The sequence below is a fragment of the Opisthorchis viverrini genome (assembly GCF_000715545.1).
Source record: "Opisthorchis viverrini unplaced genomic scaffold opera_v5_245, whole genome shotgun sequence".
In the NCBI taxonomy this organism is placed as follows: Eukaryota; Metazoa; Platyhelminthes; class Trematoda; order Opisthorchiida; family Opisthorchiidae; genus Opisthorchis; species Opisthorchis viverrini.
In genome coordinates, this window is record NW_008751904.1 from 707598 (window position 1) to 719673 (window position 12076).

Below are 12076 nucleotides of genomic sequence, written 5' to 3' on the forward strand. Positions count from 1 at the left end.
TTCGTAAACCAAACTGGCAGTAAGTTGTAGTGTTGTATACTGAAAACAACTCTGGAAAAATAGACGTTTTTTGTTTTTGTTTTGTTCTGTTTCACGAAATTTTTTCGAATACAATTAGAATCCACAGTAAGTCAAAATACTGTTAGCTCGAGTAAGGTCATTGGCCGTTGGCCAGATAACAGTTGACCTCTTCGTCGAGCTTGTTGATTAGCCTGCAAAATTTTGTCACCATGCAAGAAGTCCTCATTGGTGTGCAGTTGCGTTGGTAAGTCAGTCACTGATGCTTGCGTTTGTGTAGTTTCTCAAGAGAATTCGATAAACGCGACGTCAGACGGGCACGCAAACATAATGACCCAAATGACCAATCAGATTGTATACTGACCGGCCTCCAAACAACCAACCCCGTCGCAGTTATTAACTACTCTTCAGAAACTATATAAACGCAAGCAAGAGTGAAGCGATTGGCGAACGAACCATTCACTGAAGATGGCCTCACACATGATGACAAGACGTTTATAAGCCAATTTACAAGCTCGGTGTACAAATGCGAACGGAAAGGATTTAATGTAGAGTTTCCTTCTAGGGAGTTGTGTGATACTTCACTAGAGGTAATCTTGATGACGTACAAGGATAAACCCGTATTGTCTCAATTTTTGTCTTTTACGCCTCAATAGAATTCTCATAATCAATGTATCCGTTATGTTTTCCATGCCATTCTCTTGCCACACATAGACCTTTAACCAACAGTTCAGTTCGACGGAGAGCAGTGATGCGATCTTCTTCGGCAGCCTCACCTACGCGCTGTTTCTCACATTTCTCATTGTGATGACGATTGTGATAATGAATCTGCTAGTCGGTCTGGCCGTGGACGACATCAAAGGCGTTCAGAATCAGGCTTCAGTGAAGCGGTTGGCCATGCAGGTAGTTGATTGGTCTCACTAACTACTTGTGTCCATACGAGTAGTGTGCAACTTTCAACTTCTCTACAACCTTGGGAGTGACAAAAATCCGGTACAAATAGAAGAAAGAGCGTGTTTTTGGTAAACGGTTGTTTTCAGTCGTTCTTTTAAGGTTGTTGAATGCACATAGTTTTCCTAAAACCTCCAAATGTAATTTCTTATGCTCATTCGAAATGTTTCATCTTGTCGGTCCAGGTTTCCCTAATTGACTGGTTATTTATTTTACCATGTTTATGTGGATATAGCATTATCTCAGCTGGTTCGCCACAAAATGTTATTGCCATCTCTGAAAGAAAATTACCGGAGAACCTCAACCATTGTCGAGTAGTATTCTGTGAAGAACCTGGACATCAGGAGTTGGGAGCCAGCATGGATGTGAACCATCGCAAAAGCTTCTTGTAGCAGTCGTTTGCGGTTCCAGATGATCACTCACCTATTTTGCCGTCCAATTTACACACCTGAGAGTACGTAACTGTACGTTCTCCGTCGACAGTAAGCTTGAAGAAAAACTGTTCGTTATGGATGCGATTAGTGTGCAGTCGCTTGCCCATTCAGGGGTAAACGGAATTGTTCCAGCCCTCTATGCAGGAAGTAAACCAGGAACCCAAATATCTTTGAATTTGATGCACTTTTGCGGCCCGTAAAGCTCCAGGCTTGTACACTTTCTGTGGGCGCTCTTGAGGTAACATAGTGGTTGCGGAGAGAGAATACTGAGCAGATGGTCTGCAGTTTGAATCCGACCTCCGGCTTTTGATTCCCCTTGCCTGAGCTTAGCTAACCCGGCAGCACATCAACCCCATGCTTCTTTCAGATAGCGTGACAGCACCTAGATTTCTCACTTGCAAAATCAGCGGGTGACTGGAGCCAGAAAGCTTCACTTCAACACTGTCATATCGCCAGATAGGTGTGTGATTGAACAAATAAGCGTGTCCACAGCTGGATAGCGGATTCGAACAAAAGCACGAAAAACTGAGACAGGACGGAACACTTGCGTTGGTTTCCGAATTCTTACACAATTTCCTTGGAAAAATATGAGAGTGCCACGCACATGTTGACTCCGTCAGTGTTGATAGAAACAAGAAAAGTGCTTGAACACGCCATCATGCAATATAACACTGAGTAGGTGGCCTTTTGGTTAAGTTTTCACTGACTGACGGTCACGGTGTGTCATGTTGCAACAAGCCCACTGGATTTCGATTTTTGTAAAATTAACTACTCGAGTCACTGAGATGGCAGATGTTGTCTACTTCATACTTTCTCGTTACAACTTTTTGCCGCAGATACACACAGGCTGGTGTGTGAATGATCGTAAGAAGAAAAAACCAAAAGAAGAAAAATTGCAAACTAACTTGGTTTTTCGAGAGACCCACCTGATGAGCCCAAAGAAGGGGCGAAGCCGGTCGTGAGCTGTCGAGGAGTCTTCAGCTACCTTATGACTAGTGCATTACAAAGATTTCACAGAGTCTAAAGTGCACTACTGTTGGTGTTTGTACTGTGCGCATCGCAGGCTAGGGTTAACGTGTGCTTGGCTTGAGACACTAAACCAACGTCAGTGGCGTTCATGCTGTCAGTTCCTATCCAGATTGTCTCATTGGATGCTGTAGGTCATGGCACCCCAGATGTCTGTTATAGGCTAATCCCAAGTCCCCCTTTCTGCCATTATATCCAAATAAATTGGTACAGTTACATGGCGGTGAAGCACCAGTGTTCATTTTTGGTACGACGCTGATGAATTTCGACTTCCCTATCCAACACAGATTCAACTGATTTTGGATATTGAATCCATTTTGCCTCACTGGCTGCGTAAAAGATTCAACACCACACATGTGACGCTGGTCCACGGACGGAACATCAAGCGCGCCTCTTCTAAACTGAGTCGGTGGTTGTCACGCCTGAGAAAAAATCTGGGTGATGAATTGGGGCCACTGGTAAGTTTTGGTCAACTTCAAAAGACGACCATAAGGCATATCTGAATGGTTATTCGTAGACGCTTTCCACGCAGCGTTTACCAAGTGTTGATGATTATTCCAGCTTAGTATTGTAATTGAGTGGGAAGTTTGGTGGCGAAAACCAGCTCACGTGACCAACTATGCTTGAGAACGCTACCAGAATTACAACAAATAGGCTGCGTAAAGTGCCTGGTTGCGAACATTGTAATCTACGTAGTATAGCTTGGTTGAGATGATGTAGTTCTTGTGAGATCTGTTTTTGGCGACAATCTGCGTGCTGAGTTGAAATACTAAATTTGAGTGATTGAGTGATTGGAGTCTGTGGGAAATTTCCCGGTCAGCAATGCTCTAACCAGCACTTGGTGGCCGTACATGGTCGGTGGACCTGGAACAATGCTTATGATGGGTTCTTGATATCCTTGAAGAACTGATCAAACATGACCTGCACCATTCGTTGTTTCCTTTGGGTGTGATTCTGGTGCTGTACTCACCCAGCACAGTATCATGATCCGTGCGAACTGTCCGAAAAGAGCCAATAGGCAAACGGATATCTCAGCTGTCTGTACAAGCATGCTTCCTTAGATACGCATTCAGGGGAATGCGGCTTACTTGTCCGTATTCCTGGTTGACACTGTCATTCTAAGGCCTCCTCCTCTAAAGCCCATTCTTTTTGCCTATTTGTCGGGTTGTAAACTGTTCCACGCATGACATTCTTTTAGGCGCTCTAAGCTACGAAAATTTCTTCGGCCAATGTGAGGGGAAACAAGTGTGTTCTGACAAAAAGCCTGTCTCTGTACCATAGCTCTGGCCTTCCTAGATCCTGAAGACCATCCAAGTGGCCACATGTTAACGAATTTTCATCCCAATCATGCGTGAGCCACATTTTTTGAGACCTTCGGATCAAGACACCAGCAATCGATATAGGCATGCAATATTGTTAGTAAACGTCCGATCCGTAGTTAGAGTGTTCCCGGTATTGCTCGTGTTCTCCCTCCCTCTCGATATATGTGGTCGTTCGTTAGTTTGCTTAGCTGCAATTTGATTTGGAGGTGACACCATAAGAGCGTTTCTAAGGGGCATAGCGATGGGTCAACGACAGAGGTCACTCCAGCATCAATCGGTGCATGAGGGCAGAGGGAGCCAGGCCCGAGGTTCATGTGGTCATCGATCAATCAGGACACAGGATAACGTAGTAGCTGGTGGAACCGCCCGACAGAACGACTAATCGTGATCGACGGTCAGCCCACGCATGCAGCAAGTATATTGACACACAACACTACTCAACGCACAACCGCCAACTCATCACTACGTTTCACAATGAACTGATGATTAGTGATGAAACGTTTGCAATCAAATTGCCCAGATCAGCGAACAAACCAACGACCATCTATGCTCTCTGAGCTACCAGTATTCGCTACTCTCTATATATAGTTGGATATATATTCCAAGGGGCGTTTCAATAGAGACCGAGTTTCTGAAACACCTTTTCGGTGCCTGATCGCCATGACATCCGAAAGAAAGCACGCGGGCTGAAATAATGCCAGGTTGTCCAAGCCTACGTGTCAGTAAAGTTGAGCCTCAATCACTGAGCTATCCTGAACCCTTCAAAACTGACCGTAGTTGAGCTGTAACGCAATATTTTAGATCCAAGGCTTCTCATGAGACACTACAGTGTGTTAGTAATGATAAGCTTCCATTCTGGAGTGCGCTTCAAATTGAATAATTGACCATCCAGGTGATGCTGAATAGTTCTACGTCCCAAGTTTGCAAACGGCACCGTTCATATTGTAATTGAATGAAAACTGTAATTACTTAGCCCCCTGAAGTAATTCTGTTCCACCCTTCTGCCAAAATCTAAAGACGTGTTCTCAGAAAGTGGGCCGTCATCGATTACGCCAAAGAATTGGAGTGGAAATTCACCCTCCTTGTCCACGAACGTCCATTGACCGCTGGACTGTCTACATTGTTCAGAACAGGATTACACTGATTGAAAGGGGGAAAGCTGACCTTATTCAACGTATTCACAGCCGGCGTACCGATATATTTGGGCTGCTGACCCCGCAACTTCTCCGCTGAGAAGAAATTGCTTTCAGGATTTAAATAAACTTGAAGGTTATTGCGGTGACGGGATTGAAAGGGGGAAAGCTGACCTTATTCAACGTATTCACAGCCGGCGTACCGATATATTTGGGCTGCTGACCCCGCAACTTCTCCGCTGAGAAGAAATTGCTTTCAGGATTTAAATAAACTTGAAGGTTATTGCAACGGCGGGAATTCGGGCGTCCTTGGACGCCAAGGTCACTGTTCTGCCCACACTAAATGAGTTTTCGAGTAGATCGACCAGCGAAACTGGCTTCACTGGGATTCTGTTGGGGTGAGCTTTAGCGTTTCTGAATGCAGTTGTCGCACCGAAGGATTTCGAGTGCATGTAACGTGGGTGAGCGTCCATGATAGCAAAACTGATTGGACCTTATTACAACTAGCGAGTTCATGTTCGTGAACGGTGCCTCCTTAGGTCTGTATTGTATGATTGTTTTCCAATTCAAAGTTTCAATTATATAGCGAGTTTGGCCTATTCCAGATTGTGTCAAGCCAAACCACACTAAAGAGGCACGTTCGATAATCAAAGACACTATTTGACCAACCAAATTTAGTGTTCTGATTCACTGTTCCACCTTTGTTTTTTGCCAGCAAGCGGGCACAAACGAAGAAGTAGAGGAGACACATAACATCCGTTCCACACTGGAGAGCGTTAACGACCGTATTGTTCAGATCGAATCCAAACAAGACACAATGCTTGCAGTGTTGAACCGTTTGACCAGTATCCTGGAGCATGAGCAAGACGGGACCAGTGCAGTTACGCTATCGTCACGGCAACCGAATGGATCTTTCCGCGCTGATGAATCGGAAAGGCGACAGAGATCTTCGTCCATTTTACGACTCAGATAATAGAGTGACGTGATTGAAAAGGCAACAGCAATGCTGCATTCCAAAGCTCTAAGCTGGAGGCGTAATCCCATACTTGCTAGTTCTTTGCTATTATCTAGGATCTTTGTTTCTGTGAGTAATTTACCAGTCACGAGCCTTGTTCGCCCAACATGCTTTGGCCTTGTTAATTACGATTGTCCTGTTCACTTCTGTTGTTCACACGCCCAGCTGTAGCAGCCCATGTCGATGCTCAATTGCCATGTCACAAGAAGGAGGCACGAGGGCTATGTATTGTTAGGTTGCCCCAACCCAGACAGGGTAAGTCGAGAGGCACAGGTCGGGTTCGAAACACGAACGGTCCGGTCAGTAAATTTGCGCTTTAACCATCTTTCCTTCTGCTGGTTACACAGTGGCGTTTGGACTTATTGCAGCGCACTTGTACTTTGAGTCAAGTTGAATAAAATTTTGTTCAATGTGGCGAAACTTTGCAGGACGTACTTCTGTTCATTGGTTAATGGAACACGTGGATAAGGTTGGCTATTGGTGTTGACCGTTTAATTAAAAGTGTAGAAAACATAAACGCGCCTACGTTTGCGTAAACCATGAAAGTCACCTGAAATTTGACGAAACCACGTGATAGCATGATTACCGTTCTTTTTGCGGCCCACATGGTCAACGCAAAGTCCTGGTGAACTTGAGATGGCTCAGTGGTTAAGGCGCAAGCTTACTGGCTTAAGGTTCTTTGGTTTGAACCTGACTGTTGCATCTTGCGCGGTCTTTTTTAAGCCCGGTCAACTTGGTAGTATCGTGGCCCAAATTGTTCCTCCATACATCGGAATAGTATCACAGCTGGACCAAAGTCCTAATGCCAAAAGCGTCCGACTTCTCTATCCTATCAGCTCATTTTTCGGGTTAAAAATGTGACAAATTGGATTATTTCCTGGTTGTCTTGAAGTACCTATTCAAGAATTTAGCTAATCACAATGGTGATCACAAATGCGCGACAGAGTGTAAGACCTTCGCTACCAGTCAGGAGGCTGTGAATTTGAAGCTCCTTAGCAGTAAGTGAGTTAACTGTTTCTAAACAAAAATAAAACACCCGCACCGACACTGTTAGTTCTCTGGAATAGATTGGAGAACGAGGACGACCTCACTGAGGTTGTTGCAGCAGTTGGTGCCGTGTCCACACTCTCATTGGGTATTGACGACTTGGGTGCTCTGTATGATAGCTACCACGCCAAGTGTTTGACAATCCCACCGGGATAAGGTTGCAAGACCACCCGTTTTGTTCGCCATCCTTCTGCTTTTAGACAGCAGCCATCATCTGAAAACTGTGGTTCAGGAAACAGATCCCTATTTCCTTCTGGGTGATATCTGAAAGAAATGTCCTGGACAACGTAAAGAGCATTTGATTGACATCTTGGTCAATGCTTTGCCGCCCCATTTGATGTTGTTCGCCAACTTGTCTCTGGACTCATGGAATTTCAGATCCGTGGCTCATCTGAAAACTGTGGTTCAGGAAACAGATCCCTATTTCCTTCTGGGTGATATCTGAAAGAAATGTCCTGGACAACGTAAAGAGCATTTGATTGACATCTTGGTCAATGCTTTGCCGCCCCATTTGATGTTGTTCGCCAACTTGTCTCTGGACTCATGGAATTTCAGCCCCCAGTGCAGCTGAGATCATGGCCGAGATCAGGTGACTGCGCTAACGTAAGGTCATCAATTGGAAAAGCGTCTAGCGACATTGCTTGCACTTGAACGGTTTAATGCGTACAGTTTTGGCCGAAAAGTTGTTGCGCTGATCGACCACAACCGCGGTTAACCATAAGAGAGAAACTGCTGAGCAAGGCCCCGAAATTCTTGCGGCAAGTGCTAGCCTGATTTCGGAATTATGCTCAGTCGTTATCTTATCGAATTGGGCTAAACGTTGACTAAGTTCGATACTGGACCACAATTTCTGGGAAACAGGCCCTAAATCGCGGTTTATCTAGGTGCAGACCTCGCAGACGTTCGTATTTTAGCTTTGGCCCTCTGTGACTCTGGCCATGAGCCCAACAGTCCGAGGCCATGAGGCCTCAGCGGTGGTCTCAGGTTTTCGTTGCATTTGACCGGCCCGATGACGCCAACTCTGCTGCTTCACCAGATTTGATGTACTGGTCCCTCGCTTTCCGCAGTTTACACTTCTCCTGTCACGTGCCAGGCAGGAAGCTTCTTATTTGCCCCCCTCACTTTGGTTTTGGTTCAACACCTTCCGATCCTAACGAATTGATCTTGCTCGATATTCTCTCAAAAATGCATAGTAACTGTCCTTCCCTGCTCCTGCCGGTTTAGTGGTGACCCCGCCTACATTGGATGATACCCACCGCTTACGGCGATGTTCATTTTCTCAACCCCCTTTTACACAGCCGTGCTTTTATTCTGACTGAAACCTTATGACCATGCCTGACGGCATGCGCCCCGCAAGTTGCGAGAATTGGGCCTCCTTTGAATGCCGAATCTAAGATATCCCCCTAAAATTCGAATTTTGCGGACTCAAAATATTTGCTAACACTTTTCATTTGATGGAGGGAGAGTATCGTTTGCCTGCAAGTGCAGGCAATTCCCAGTGCAAACCAAATCAATCTAGTAAATTTGATACTATCAGTTGGCTCATCATCGACCACCTTTCTGGGGCCCAAAAATGAAGAACTAAGAACAACTCAGAAGTGGGGGCCAAAACTTGACCAGAGCGTTGTAAATTCTCTATACTAGAACATTTGCGTCGGAACAATGATAGGCTCTGGGTAGCTCGTTCTTTACTAGAGAATGTAAATGCGTGCTGTTTTCACCGTCAACGCTTTGGGGTCAGGTGATTGGGAACCCGAGGATTTTAGGGTTCAGCTTGACCAAATGTTCCCATAATATTTGGCCAGCCGCTCTGGATGGAAGCAAATTCTTTTGATCTAAAGACAGTAGTTGTCTTTAAACTTTAAAATCTTGAGCGTCTCTCTAATCCACGAAGCCATTTGCCCTAAACCCCTGACAGCCAAAGGTCTTTAACACATCCTCAGAGTAACACAATCTTCTCTATAACGATTCTGGTTTCGCGAATTTATGAATTCACAGGTTGTTACACAGTATCAAGGCCTATACCTAAGTTAATCCGGTGGATATTGTTCTTGTTGTTCAGCGGCTAGCGTTCAGCTGAAAAGCTGCTGTTTTAGTTCTCAGCGCTGGGCAGTAAGCTTGCCAGCGCAAAGAAGCGAATAATAGGTGTCCAATAGTGCTTTGGATGAGATTCTAGATGAAGCTTGGACATAATAATAATAATCCTCCAGCTGTAGCACCCTTTCGGTGCCTAGCTGCCATGCTACACGAAGGAGGCACGGGGGCTAGGATACTGCCAGGTTGCTCAAGCCTAGACGGGGTAAGTCGAGTAACAGAGGTCGAGTTCGAACCACGGACCTTCCGGTCAATAAATTCGTGCTCTAACTGCTTGGTCCACCTCTCCCAAACAACCGACTGAGGAAGGTTATTCCATGCAGCAACTACCCGAAATCAGAAAAATTTCCCCCATAAAAGTGTGCGTTCTGAGCTTAAAATATTTTTTCACGTCCCCACCGTGTGGTATCTCAATCAAAGGTGAAAACCTGTTGATCAAACCTTGTACAAAGAGGATATAAGTAGGTGTTCGGTCTCTTAGGAGACGAGGATACTCCAAGGAAACAAGGTCAAGCGCCACAAGACACGTTTCATAGTCCACGGATTTAAGGCAGCAACCAGTAGTCTATCTTTGATGCCCGGAGCGATTGTCTCTCACAAGCAACGGTTTTCAGCCCGGAATTTCGGCTTTCATCTTGTTGATGTCGACAGTATAAGTTTTTCATAGGCGGAGTTGGAAGAGGCCAACAATCGATCCAGCCTACACCCAGGAGATTGAGCTTACAAGAAGTAAAATGGACAATACCAGGATCACGGTGGTTCGTAATCTCACAGTCGAATTCATCCAAGAACTGAAGCTTAAGGATTTCGTAAATCATAAAGTCAAAACACAGCGTGGTGGAATAGGTTGTCGTAAGCCGACGTTTTGGTCGCCATGGGTGACCTTTTTAAAAGGATTTCTACAATCAACTAAATTCGAGTCAAATGCAGTGACATTTGAGCCCTTTACCATGTCTTACGACTAGTGCACCTCTGTGATCAGCTGGCAGTCAAAATTGGTCAGCTTGCGTGTGACCCAAATATCACTGTATGATTCGTATTAAGTTAGTTTTAGAAAACCTTTTGAAAAGTCGCCCACTGCAACTGGAACGTCGGATTACAACCACTTATTCCACCATGCTGGTTTTGACTTTTAGAAAACCTTTTGAAAAGTCGCCCACTGCAACTGGAACGTCGGATTACAACCACTTATTCCACCATGCTGTGTTTTGACTTTATAATTAAAAAACTCTATACTATATACTACATGGCGCTAAACCTTTTTGACAATTTTCGAGCTGATTTTGGCCAGAAAACCCGGTTAAAGCTTGCTTCCTGAAGCATTTCTGAACGTGTTGATTGTTTTGCCTGAAGCTCAATGATCCAATCTTCCTCCAGGTTCGCCGAGAAAGTCGTAATATCGGAAGCCGTATCGAGCTGCGATCGAATTGTGCATCCATTTGCCCAGATTGTAACATACTTGTGACTAGCATTGACATATATCATACGTGGCAAGTATCGCGTTGAGGCGGGCTTCTAACTGGCTCCATCCGATTTGTGACCTTTGGGTTTGGCTTCTTAGTCAACTGGCCTTTCAATGACTTTCCCTGGAAATTTTACTTTTAATAGGGGGCGCCATTCACCACATTGCTGGCATGCCAGCGGGGCCTTGCCTCGTTTGAAGTAGCCGCCACGGCAAGTTGCGATTAATAAACTGAGGTCGGATGATGGCTCTCCAACATGACCGTGTGGTGTTTGAGACTCAAAAGGCGCTGGCAGTCCCCAGTTAGAACGCGTTCACGTTCGGGTGCAGATGCTGTGCAAAGCTTCCTCCACCAGTATCGAGCTTTTAGGCCGGTGCGCATTGATATCTTAGGAGGCATTAGACTTCTATATTTGTGGCCTAGTAATAAACATTACAAAACCCTGCATTTACTGGTCACTATTAAATATAACTCGTTAACCGATGTGTTTTAATGTGTTACATTATTAGTGGCAAGAATCTCTGTGTTCTACTTGTCTCGCGCTTGGCCGAGAGACTAAGTTTTGTCGTACTGCCATATGATTTGTGCCCGGTGTGCTTGTATGTACAAAAATTGTAAACGAATTTTTCTATTTTAGGTTGTTGTATCGTGCGGTGCCCGAGCTATGGGGTTACGCCTGCACTGCGCCTGCCAGACTACGTGATAGGGAGAAGACAGAGAACTGGGGACACGGCTGTATTGCCAGGACGAAACATACAGAGCGTCTGCGTAAATATATAGGATGACTAATTAGCCAAATATGATCGTTCATTTGTTTGCTCCGTACAGCCAATGTGGTGTTCCGGTCGTGAACATTCTCAGGCCCACTACGCTGGTCGTGTGTCGCTAGGCCGTGTTTGGTGGGAGCCGCCAACTCACCTACTTTCCGGACGTGTAACCGATGGTGACCTTGGGGATGCGTCGCTCTGTGCACATGTACCTTTTCTTCTGTCTGGGCGCGCCCTGACATAGGTAATCGTCAACCTCCCAAAATTTCGAGCGTATGCGCGTTGAGGCTCGTCAAGAACAACCCTGTACAGGAAAGTATGCCAGATGACTGCAGCAACCGGCCCTTTCTTGTTGCCCACAGATGAACGAGTCCACAACGCTTTGGGTCGGACCTTTTTGAGTGAGGTTCATAAGTAGTAGGGCAATAAGTTTCAAATATACCCCAGTTGACTGTTCAGGGAATCAAGTGGGCTGGGCGCTACGGTGCCGTTCACAGCCGGCGGTTTCACTTAGCCTTGTTATTAGTGCTTTGTGACCAGAAGGCCAATTACAACTGCGGTCCCTGGAGAACCATTCGTTCGTCTGCTCCTGATAACGCAGCTGTTTGCCGCGATAAAAGCCCATTGCAAGTCGTTGAATGGATAAGTCTGTATGTTCTGCCTCACCTACATTGCCTTTCAACAGTGTCTCTTTTAACAATACATAGCCACGTAGGAATATCTTAACGGGTGTTCGTCCGATGACGCAAAGACCGAACTTAACTTTGACCGGCCTAGCCGTTGTGTTAAACGACTTCCCTCCCTTC

At 45.5% G+C, this 12076-nt stretch overlaps 1 protein-coding gene across 1 annotated transcript in view; it reads left to right on the plus strand.

The window, feature by feature from the left end:
• T265_08977 (hypothetical protein) overlaps positions 1 to 5857 on the plus strand; it is a gene marked incomplete at both ends in the record, with an annotated part of 60836 nt that extends 54979 nt beyond the window's left edge. The window contains 3 exons of the mRNA XM_009174924.1: positions 733 to 921; positions 2717 to 2887; positions 5600 to 5857. Of these exons, the coding sequence (XP_009173188.1) occupies positions 733 to 921; positions 2717 to 2887; positions 5600 to 5857 (618 nt within the window). The remainder of the gene's footprint in view (positions 1 to 732; positions 922 to 2716; positions 2888 to 5599) is intronic.
• Positions 5858 to 12076: the final 6219 nt, after the last annotated feature.